The sequence below is a fragment of the Papaver somniferum genome, chromosome 8 (assembly GCF_003573695.1).
Source record: "Papaver somniferum cultivar HN1 chromosome 8, ASM357369v1, whole genome shotgun sequence".
NCBI lineage: Eukaryota > Viridiplantae > Streptophyta > Magnoliopsida > Ranunculales > Papaveraceae > Papaver > Papaver somniferum.
Window position 1 is genome coordinate 134,512,923 of NC_039365.1, and position 11,811 is coordinate 134,524,733.

At 37.6% G+C, this 11,811-nt stretch overlaps 1 protein-coding gene and 1 long non-coding RNA gene across 3 annotated transcripts; both read right to left on the reverse strand.

Moving 5' to 3' along the window:
- Window positions 1-1,346: 1,346 nt before the first annotated feature.
- LOC113303128 lies at window positions 1,347-7,317 on the reverse strand. 2 transcript variants are annotated; one of them, XM_026552126.1, is made up of 9 exons: window positions 6,878-7,317; window positions 6,671-6,748; window positions 4,509-5,189; window positions 4,216-4,318; window positions 3,256-3,356; window positions 2,982-3,156; window positions 2,024-2,194; window positions 1,815-1,909; window positions 1,347-1,699 (listed from the first exon to the last, which is right to left on the reverse strand). In XM_026552126.1, the coding sequence occupies exons 1-9, from the start codon at window positions 7,241-7,243 to the stop codon at window positions 1,634-1,636; spliced, it is 1,836 nt and encodes a 611-aa protein (XP_026407911.1). In that variant the 5' UTR covers window positions 7,244-7,317; the 3' UTR covers window positions 1,347-1,633. The 2 variants fall into 2 exon arrangements, with proteins under 2 accessions (XP_026407911.1, XP_026407910.1); XM_026552125.1 differs by having other exon boundaries at window positions 1,815-1,915.
- A 3,780-nt stretch (window positions 7,318-11,097) lies between these two features.
- On the reverse strand, window positions 11,098-11,540 carry LOC113303454. The gene is made up of 3 exons (XR_003337513.1): window positions 11,474-11,540; window positions 11,264-11,356; window positions 11,098-11,141 (listed from the first exon to the last, which is right to left on the reverse strand). It is a non-coding gene; the product is annotated as an uncharacterized LOC113303454 (long non-coding RNA).
- Between the last annotated feature and the right edge of the window lie 271 nt (window positions 11,541-11,811).

Here is an 11,811-nt window from a genome sequence, read left to right on the forward strand (position 1 = left end):
AACTGAAAAAAAAAATAGTGGCATGTCCGACCCGATCTGGCCTGCCCGTATAAAAAGCGGGCTTTGGGCGGTCTTTGGGTAGCAAATTATCTACTTTTTCCCGGCCTGCCCGGCCTGAAATTGTTTACGGGCTCATAAATATTAAGTCTGGCCTGCCCGGCCTGTCTTAGTTTTTGGGCCGGGCGGCCCGGCCTGCCCGAATTTACACCCCTATTGTGATGTATATTATACAAGTTCATTAGGGCAGTTCATATGGACTCAACAAACTTGAAGTTTGTTGATTTTGCTCTCACTATGGACTCAACAAACATGAAAAATGGATGTTCAAACCAACAAATTTGTTGGTTTGTTAAGTGAGCTAAAACATATAGCGCGAAATCAACTGGGATTAGCCCAGTTGGCCAGGGGTTGAACTCCCAAGTGATAGGTTAGAGGTTCAATCCCAGCTATTGTCTGATTAAAAAAAAAGTATTACTGCTTTCTTAGTCTTTTAACATCTGTAAAGTATTAGTATTTAACTTATTATTATACATGGCTAGTTCTTCTTTTCTAGGATTTTTGAATGCTCCTGTGAAACAACATGATATTGAAATCATCGTTGGTTATGTATTGTTTTGGTTCGGTTTTACAAATCGCGACTCATCTACTTGTATTTCGTTAGAGATACATTTCTCATCTTATAAGTTCTTGATTGCAGAAAAGGCTATACCGTCATTCTCAATCTCCAAGAGGACGAATTTCTTATCATGTACAAGCCATCGTGACATTTCTATTAGTCTTGATATTAATAAAAAGGCTCAGGACCATATATTGATAGTTCTATCACGAGTGAGGACTCTCAACTTCCAAAATTTACTTGTGGCGACATACATATTACCAACCATAGAAGACAACTCATTGGGCACTGATGGAGAACGACGAATTCCTGTGAGTCTGATGGATTATAAATGTAATTTTTTCTTTTTAAGTAGTTTTAATTTTGTCATATTTTTTGGATAGTTGTACTCTTTCCTTGGTCAGGATTTTACTACTCTGGGTTTTTCTTGTTAAGGTTTTTTTTGGATAGTTGTACTCTTTCCTTGGTCAGGATTTTACTACAATGGGTTTTTCTTGTTAAGGTTTTAATGAGGCAACATTTGTAAGTCCATTTTTTTTTTCGAGATCTTTACGTCTACTTTTTATATTTTCATTTGAAGTTGTGATTTGGGAGCTTATTGGAGACCATCCCTGTCCAGGTCAAACTCTAATGAGCTTCTAATCATCTAGCTGGTTTTTTAATATAAGTCGACCAATTCTCAAAAAAAATAAAAAAAAATTCACAGATACTATTTTTGAGTCGTTCTTACTTTTATGGATACTTTTTTACGAAATATATTTGTTGACATGGCCTCCAATAGTTCATAGACAAAGCCAGGCAAATTAGCACAAGCGCAAACCCAGTAACAAATAACACCTGTGCGCTTGATCAAAATGTGTAATGTAATGAAAAGGAAAATTAGATGCGACACTGCCGTTTATGTACACCAACAAACAACCTCCTCCAAACATGCATGGATCTGTCTCTCTCCGTGTGTCTGTACCAATATAGCATCTAGGAGCTTGTCCACGTACAAACTGAAATCTCTATCGAGGTTTATTGTTGCACAGCATCATGGACACCTAGGAACTCAACTATACATGGATATACTTGATCCACTGCCTGCACAAGGAAACATATATAATTGGCAATCAGAAACTAGGAAACCGAAGATACCGAGTGTGTGTGTGTGTGTGTGTGTGTGTGAGAGAGAGAGAGAGAGAGAGAGAGAGAGAACCAAACGTCCTCCAATCAAGTCATAATGAGCATAATGCGGCCCCCCATCTTCTCCAAAGACTTTATATGTTGCCAAATGTTGAGGAATTATTTTGACCGTTTCTGTTAAATTCACCTCATCAGCAGAAGAGAGAAAAAATGGAACATGATAAAGGAGAGATTGTTTTGGAAAACAAGATTTTACTCAATACGAAATTACAAATATTTTACCATAAACGGCATCAGGCGGGCAGATCATATCAAAGTCCCCAGCGAGTGCTAAAACAGGAACATTGACATTTTGAAGATGATCCTTGTAAAAGAAAGTGCCACTCCTGTCACGTAACCCACCCTCCCGGAAAGCTGTCGTTAGCTGCAAAAGAAGCTTAGCTGGTATGGTACCTGTTAAAATCAAACAAACTACTACTGTTATGCAACATGTTAAGCAAGCAAATAGACAACAGATGAGGTAACCACAAATATTTGAACAGGCACCAGCAAAAACTTAGCCTAAAGAAAATCAAGATTCCACTTCCAGTCAGAGAGAGTGCTGCTGGGAGGGTAGATGAGATAACTGATGCAATACTGACTGCGTTTGGGCTCTGCCCCAACTAGTTATGAGCATGCCAAAATTATGACTTGCGAATGACAAACAGGAGCACTGACCAGCCACGGGCTAATAAGTAAAATTAGTGCACAGAAAGTAAAAAGCTCATTATCCAGAACAATTAGCAGATGCACTCTAGCCATCCTAGAGTGATCACAAACAAGTGCTAGAAGTTTACCATACTTGAAATGACCTAGTTTGTTTCTTCGGCATAAACTATTTCAGCAAACAACAATCAGGTTTTACTTGAACCTGAAGTTCTATTCTCAATAACCCTTCTCTCTACTGTTTACATCTCCTAATATTAAACAATTAATAAGGTATCTGGAACTCGCACCGATATTCACAAAATCCTCAAAAGCAGTCAGTCTGATCAGTCAATGGTAATTCCCTAATCCTTTGTGAATTGACTTGCTTGTCATGTTGATTTCTAACTTTGACAACCGTTGTATGTGGATGGATCATCAACAAGAATGCTAAATAAGTTTCAACCCATGTTAACCTATAATTGATCTTGACTTGTGCTCTCGTAGTTTAGTAAGTGTAATCCTAATATGAGCCACTATTTCAACTTTAACTTACAAAAATTGTTCAAGACAAGTTTTTTGAGCAACTCTGGATGCATCATGTCCTCAGCTGAGATCTGATGATTAAGCCAAGACAAAACATAAGGAGGGCGAGAAGAAAGAGGGTAAGCAGCCGCAAGCAACGCCCCTAACGGAATAACTGGGACATTCAGAGCTTGAGCAGGATCCGCCTGCATGAGACACATTGTTAAATAAAAACGAATTCTGAAATACTAGAACAATTCTTATCCGGGGCAGTAGCATGTATTCAACAACATGTGGATACATACAAGGGGCAACAGAAGTTTGAGCGAAGATCTGGAAGCTGAGTAGTCAAGCGATGATGCCAATGTAACAATTGCTGCCAAATTGGAGTTTCTTCCTTCGGAACCTAGCAGTATGAAACAAAAAATACTCAAAAAAAAATATATTTAAGTAATTCCTAGTCGAAATTTAAGCTCCTAAATTATCATAACTAAGTTTTTACGTATGAAAATAACTTTACTCTATGCTGAATAAGATTTATGCCCCTTGACTTAACAAATTCTACAAGATCAACAACACCATAAAGTCCATCACAATCCTCAGAACTCTATAGCTAGTAGCTACATTTCCAATTAACCACAAAAATGAACAGGAAACAGCTTACATGGTATAAAACATTTAGCACGAAGCTATACAGTATTAAAAAGGAAAATTAGAGGGGAATCAGATTGGTACTGTGTTTTCCGACTTGGACCGCAACTACTATTTCTTCTTGCTTGAGTAATGGAAAAAAGACAAGAATGCTATATATGCAAGAGGCTAGAAGAGAGTCCTCTGTCATGCTGTGTCCTCCAACCTTGCCACCAAGAGTTGGAAAGACACCTAGTATTTGACATCGATGCCTACCATCTCATAGAGTGATGCAGCTACTTTTCACTTGAAGTACCATTAACCAAAATTTTAGCTTAAACACATGATTAAAAACTACAATAACACCATAATCGGGACTATCACTAATCTGATTTAACTTAAGCTAATCAATAATTTAACTTAAACTGATCATAATTTGTTGCTAAACCACAAGATATAGCCAACAATTTTGCCATAATTAAACTTCCAAATAGTAACGGTAGACGATAACTAAACAACAGTGGAAGAGATAAAAACAGTAAACCACGTGACAAAGTTGATTTGCAGTCTCCGCAAGTCACTATATTCAAAACAAAAAAAGTTGTAGAAGAGAACAGGATTAGGGATGACATTACCATATTTTGCGAGCATAGCATACAGCAAGATCCCTCCCATAGAATGACCAATAGCAAGCAACTTACCATCCTTGGGTTTGGTTTGAGCCATTACATACTCCATCTATTTTTTTAAAAGATAAAGACTATCAATAAATCATTAAAGTTCAGGGGACATGTTACTTTGGAGGCATTTTATATCTGTTAGCCAGGAAAGAGAGAAAAACGAAAAAGTAGCAAAGACTAAAGAAACAGTTTTCAGAGAGAAGATACATAATTATAAACATTCGTAGCACAATAAAATATCACCTCACCGCTGCAGGTACGTCTTCTTCCAGGTAGTTTTCAAAGTCCCAATCATACTTCACAATCAAGTCAAGCTGTTTCTGAAAATCCTCAACAGTTCTGGAAAGACGCTCTTGTAAGTCAAATAGTTGTGGAGAAACAGAACATTGACCTTCCTCAATAGTATTTACAAGCCTCTGACTCAATTCCCTAACTTGGGTGACAATAGCAGAATTTTGTCTTGCTTCTAACAAACCTGAAAGTTTTCCCCTGATCTCGTTAAAGCGTTCAGACAACTGAGAATCTTCCAAGAGTTTCGATATTTGGTCAAACAGTTTAGCAGAGATGATCCTTGATTGACCATCATTAAGAAAGCCAGAAAGTCTTTCAGACAAACGCATAAAAGTGTCAGTCAATTTTGACACGAGTAGTGATTCATCCCAGACTGTTTCCAACTCCTTCTTGTTTTGTACAGTAGAGATTGCTGCCTCGGCCAAAGCACCTAGGTCCTTGACAGCTGGCTGCAGTTCTGTAGGCAAATCACCATCTGGAACCCCATTAGTTGATTTTATGAGCTCAGACGCAATTCCATCTTGTACAGACTGTTCCATTGCACTGGCTTCTGCTCCTTGTGCACTCAACCCAGCACCTCGAACTTCAAGAATCCATGTATCATATCCCTGGTTGGACATGTGGCGTGCAAATGAAGACTGCATTAAAGCAATAAAAATGTTAAGTAACAAAAGCAAGCAACTGAAACTGGAGAAATGGCCTCGGCAAAAGACATTTTATATACAAATAAACCAGTTTAAAAAGATTTAAAGTCATTAGTAAATCAGTGAAACGCTAAGAGAAAACGTTCCACGGAGCAAAGACCACGGAAAAGGGTACATTGCAACCAATTTATACAAGCTTGCAGAGTTCTGGCAAAAGCAACTACTCCTCATACTGTTTGTGCTTGCTCCATCCCTTCTTTTACTTTCTTTCTTAGTTCCTTTCATGATTATGTTTAAAAACTAAGGTTCGTGGTTTTCTTTCCAAATAAGGGATGTAGCAAACACAAACAGTATGAGGAGTAGAAGGGCCTAGTTGCTTTTCCGAACTGATTCAGTTATATAACAGGAGTGATGCAGCAGAAGCCATTGCAGCAAGGAAGGTGGTGGAACGGGCCTCTTTGACGTCTATGCAAGGGGTGGCCATTCAACGTGACTGTAAGGAGTTAGGACGTGACAAAATATATGAAGGGAGACAGGTCAAGCTACTCGTGGAGGGATAAAGGTATTCTGGATGATGTCAAGGCTGGTGTTTTTGGTTTTTTAGACTGTAACCAATTCAGTTATGTGAATTGGCAGCAAAACGATAAGCGGATAGATTTGCTAATAGCTAAGTGGGAAAGAGATGCAAATTGATTTCTTTTCTTTTTTTTGGGTAATTCCTCTTGTTTTAGTTTTTGGAAGATAACATTATTAGTTGTCTAAGACTAGGCCAGGACATATCTACCTACAAGGTATCTTAATGAAATAATGAAATAACATCAAATTAATAAGATAAATAAAATAAAATAAAATAAAATAACATCAGATGCACACACCCTATAAGATAACAACATCAAATTAGTAAGATTGCACTTCAACTGTCATAGCAAAAGGCACACAACCATAGTTTTCGACTGAGTATTTTGCAATTTCAGCAAACCTGGCACAGCCTTATCTAAATCAATAACACAAGACAGCATGTGTGTGTGCTGGATCGTTGAAATTAAGTCCTATGGAACAAATTAATGAACGAAGTCACGACAATGCATCATGGATAACACCTATTATATATATGTATGATAGGTTAAAGCGAAATTTTGTATTCACCATCAATATTGCAACTGAGTCAAATATATTGGAGAGGGTAGCACATGAAACTATGTGCTATTAGCACTGACATCATGTGATTATAATCCCAGTCAAGCCAACTTGGTACAATGATACATAAAAGACATATCAACTAATTGTGTAGGGAAAGTTATCCCCGGAATATCTATAGATTTCAGCTCTAGCTTAGAGCCATAGAGTAAATAAGCATCTTAATCCTCCAAATTTGCACGCCTTTAACAAAAAATCAACAGAAATCCACAAAAATTTCCTATTTCAACATACAAAAAAACAAGGAAGAGAGAAAGAGGGAGCAACAGCCGTCACACCTGAGGAGATAGGTCAAAACCAATGGCATTGGTACCAACTCCAGACAAGAGCAAAAGAGGGTGATTCCTGGGAGGTGCCTATAACCAGAAACACATACCAATTTAAGAATTAACATACGCCTAATAAGAAAATAATCGAAATTAACTCTTAACAAAATAAAACAGGAAGCAAAAACAAAGAAAGATCACAAAAATTGTTAGGTTTACCTGGGGAGAAGGAAGGTAACGCCAAAGAGCGAGTCTCCATTCAGTATTTGGAACAGATACATAATGAAGTTCATCAGCTGTGCAGATTGAAGGTTTACTTGTATTCTTCCTCTGCTGGGTTTCTCCTCCTACATCACAGGAAACAGAAGAAGGGGAAGAAGAATCTGAAGATGAAGAAAGAGACCTAATTCTCAAACTTAACGGCTTAGAGGAGCGATTCTGATGATAATAAAGAAGAGGTGAGGTAAATCTTCGAGATTCTTTATATGAAATCCCTAAGGAATTGGAAGGATTTAGATAACACAGGGTTGCAGTGGCTGCAATTTGCAGCGCTGATCGAAAATCTGACTGAAGGATGTTATGCATTTTCCAAACAAATATCAAGTACAATCTACCCGAAATTTGTTTCTACTATCTCTTTCTTTCTCTGTATTATGCGTTTTTTTTCTATTTTTAGGAATTACGAAGTTAGGACTTGCAAAAGTAATAATAATAATAAAAAAAAAGGTCTATTTTGCATTTCCTCCCCTCTCAAGATCGCTAATTAGCGTTTCCTCCCCAAAAAGATTGAAATTAGTGAATCCTCCCCTCGTTAGTTTTTCCATCCATTGCTTAGTTAGCTGAGTCAGTTGTTATGCAGCGTGGCAGAATGATACACGTGTTTCATGACGTTCCCAAAATACCCTCGTCTTCTTCGGTGATTCAATTTTATCATAAGTCTTTAGTACGCCTGGTGCTGTGAGGAGACAAAAATATCAACAAGAAACCCCAAAATTCATACGATTGAGATAGATTTAGGAAAAATACCGTACACAACCACCACCAATTTCTGTAGCAGAAACCCTCAACCCCTTCTGAATCTCATCAATTTCTCTATCAAATTGCCACCAAGATCGAATTTATCTCAAACACCAACATCTCTGTATCTACAGCAGCAACTCGCCATCTCTTACATTAACGACATCTCCATCTTCTTTAATCACTGCTCAATATCTCTGCAAATCGAGGACAACCCTAGATTCAATTTTTACAACAATTCAAATCCCATTCTTTAAAGAACCCTAATTCCAAAATTGAAAAACCCAAAACCTATCAGCACATCTTGAAACACAAAAAATCTACCAGCAACATCTTCAAATCAAGCACCACCACCTCCATCGATAAAAACCCATGCTAAGGATGTAGAAGAGATGCAGGTACCGATTCCATTTAACAAAAAATTCTCTCAATTTCAGAAATCTTCTCGCAAACCCTTAATTCCTTTTCATAAATCTTCAATCCCATACACTGCAGTAACATCAAATTCTGGATAAACCCATCTTTTTTCTTTCACCATAGCATTGATTTGTATATGTGTTTTGAATCAAGCCTGCAAACTGACTCAGCAATTTCAATGAGGAAATCATAAGCTTGCTTTTAGAAACGTGAGCAGTCTCAAAAATTAACCAACCATCATGACATACAGACAATGGTCGATTAATATGATCTTCTCTTAGTTCAAAGTTGATGGTTTTCTCTTCTTCCACCATATTCTGATTTCTTTAATTCAGTTTCTGTTTTTTATTTTGATGTTCAATCATGTTCTTCAATGATTCTTGACTACATCACCAGCTTCAAACCCATCTTCTTCACCGATTTTGTATCTCTTAGCCTTCTTCACTGATTCCATCCTCCGAATCTTCACCAACAAGATCTTAGATTCTTACAGCAACACAGAGAAATGGGGGTGAACTGAGAAAACGGGAAGAACAGTTCTCTCACATGCGACCTAAGTTGTTGACGATGGTGCCTTTGGTTTAATTCACGAAAATATATGAGGACATTTTGGTAACTTTAACCGACACGTGTATCATTCTGCCACGTGTATGTTCTCGCTGACTCAGCTAACTGAGTAATGGATGGAAAAACTAACGAGGGGAGGATTCACTAATTTCAATCTTTTTGGGGAGGAAACACTAATTAGCGATCTTGGGAGGGGAGGAAACGCAAAATAGGCCAAAAAAAAATTATGATCATATGAAGGACTAGCAAGAAAAGAAATCTAGAATTGCTCTTAAAAGTGCAGTAACTTCCGTTTCATCTTGATAAGAGAGCTGAGCATTGTTGATCTCGCTCGGATTAAGATGTGGTCGGGTCATATATATTTTGTATGTGTTTGACACATACTCATATTAAAAACCTGCCCCTCTAAATCTCCATAACTGCTTTCCCTTTTTGAGAAAAAGTAGGCGGTTAAGACAAAAAGATAGATAATAAAACTGTTTTGGTGAAAAAAAAATTACGTGTCATCGTAAAAAGAGGGGACAATACTTCAACTATGTGGCCCGACCACATCGTAACCGCACCGTGCTGATCTAACCTGTCGACCCAATCCATCGGTATTTTGACGGGTGGGCACCCAACCCGTTCATGCACGATTGGATACAGGGTTCATGCGCGATTGGATACGGGTGGGTTCTTAAAAGTCCAATAAAATTTCTAGGAATTACTAGTTAATCCAGTTTTTCATGACCCGGTTAATGACTAGCCCACCAGTGAAACTAATTTACTCGCTAGTCCAAAAACATGTTTTTGGACCAGATTATTATATACTAGCTGGTCCGAAAACTTTGTGGAGATTATAAAGTGTGTTTTCTAAATACCTAAAACACCCTTCCATATCTAATTAGTATCAATACATAACATATGTAGTATCATATTAGTATTGATACTTAGTATTATCAATACTTAACAGTATCAATACATATGTTAATGTGTATTGATATGTAGTAACATATGTAGTACGTAGTATCAGTACATATTAATATGTTACTACATATTAATACATAACATTAGAGCTGGCAAACGGGCGGGACGGGGCTGGCTTGTGACCAACCCGCGGGTTACGGGTTAATACAAGCCTAAGCTTGCGGGTTGAAATTCTTCACGGGTGGTCATTTATCCAACCCGTGCCCGTCCCGGGTAAAGCTCGCGGGTTCACGGGTGCTCACGGGTTACCTGGTTTTTGTTGAGTCAACTCCCCAGAAATCGATTTCTGGGCTATTTTCTTCCACATTCAGGCCATCTAAAGTTCCTTTCCTACAAGCTACAACCTAAGTATCTAACATTCATCCAATTCATTTGGTATATCAATTCAAAAACTCAAAATTGCAAAACTAAACTAATTTTGCATTTAAAGAAACACAGACACAGATACTATCATACTAGTCATTAGTAGTTTACTTTAGTACTTTAGTTACAGTTACACAGTACTTCATCAGTTCATGATGATAATTGATAAATAATGAAAATAAACTTCCGAGACCGAGACTGTAGATACCATTGTTTCTAATTTGTATCACCAAGTGCGACAATATTAATAACCACTTCCTGCACAAAATATATATTGTATGGTTAATCAAAAAAAATGTTAACTATCAAAAAAACATCTCCAATCTCTTTTCTATGCAATATTTGGAGATACTGGTAAGTTGCAAGTCATTGAAAACTACAACCACATACAATTTCATGATAATTAACAGTTGTTTAAGTTGCAAGTCATTGAAAAGAACAGGGTGAAGGGAAGGTACACACTACCATAAATGAACCTAACTATAGAGCACTATGATGTGTATGATAAACAGAAGCAGCGTAAAAGAACAAAACAGAGGAATGGTTACAAGAATGCCTGTAATATACCTCTTCGGCAGTTAATACTTACACTAAACCAATTATAAAAGTTGGAATTAAATTTCCATCACAACAAATCCATTGTCACATTGCATAATGCTAAAAACCAAATTGGACACTTCACATAAAAAAAATTCACAATAGTCCACAACTGTGGCTACTAACTTGTTAAATCACTAATACACAAAGCATAGAGATCCTAATAATATGCATGATCAATGGAAGCAGTTTAAGTTTAATGTACATCATGAACGAATAGATACAAGGATTCTCAGATGCACCTCTTTGACATTTACCAATTACTTCAGAACAAACCCAATGCCGCATTCCAAAAACCAAAATCGGCATTACACATTAAAAAAATTCACCAGAGTCAATCGGCAAAGTGTATCCTACACATAAAGAATCAATCACCCACCCAAAATCAAAATCAATCTATAAATCACAGTAAACACCCAAAATAAATCCAAAAAACAAAAAAAATCATTTCTAAAAAACACATACCATCATAGACACAAGCTTCCTGAACATCTCTAACAGCAGCTTGTTCAACGATGTTCCTGTTCCTCACCAAAAATCTCTTGATTGCCTTATCCTATTCCAAATCACCACCACCACCACAAAAAACAACTACTGAATCAGAAAATCTACATCCATTCATATCAGATCCCAAGAAAAAATCAAATCAAATCTGTGAAAATGAAATCAATTAGTTACCTTAGGGCAACACTTTCCACAGTTTGAACAACGGATGAAGTTAACATGACCACGGCCATGTTTGTTACGACCACCATTCCTTCGCTTAAACGTCTACAGAAATCAAAACAAAATCACCAGAAATTCAAAATCATAAACTTGTATAAATCAACATCTATCATGAAGATTGAAACATGATTTAGGGTTCATTTGATTGAAAGAGGGACTTACCATGTTGTGATTTGCAGCCGCTTCTTCTTCTTCCTCTGAAGCTCAACTTGAGAAATCTCTCCGCAGCAGCTCTGAAGCTTAGGGTTTTTCCGTTTTATACGATGGAAATTTGGATGACACGTAACAAGCTACGTGTTTCAGTTTCAGCAGGGCATGAAATTACGGGTTACGGGCCAGACCGCGGGTTTCACGGTACGGGCCGGGTTAACCCGTTTTTTCACAAGCCACTAATTTTACAACCCGCGCCCGTCTTGTTTAGTTACCATCCGGGACGGGTGCGGGTTTTCACGGGACGGGACGGGCCAACCCGCGGGTTTTGGCTTGGTTTGCCAGCTCTA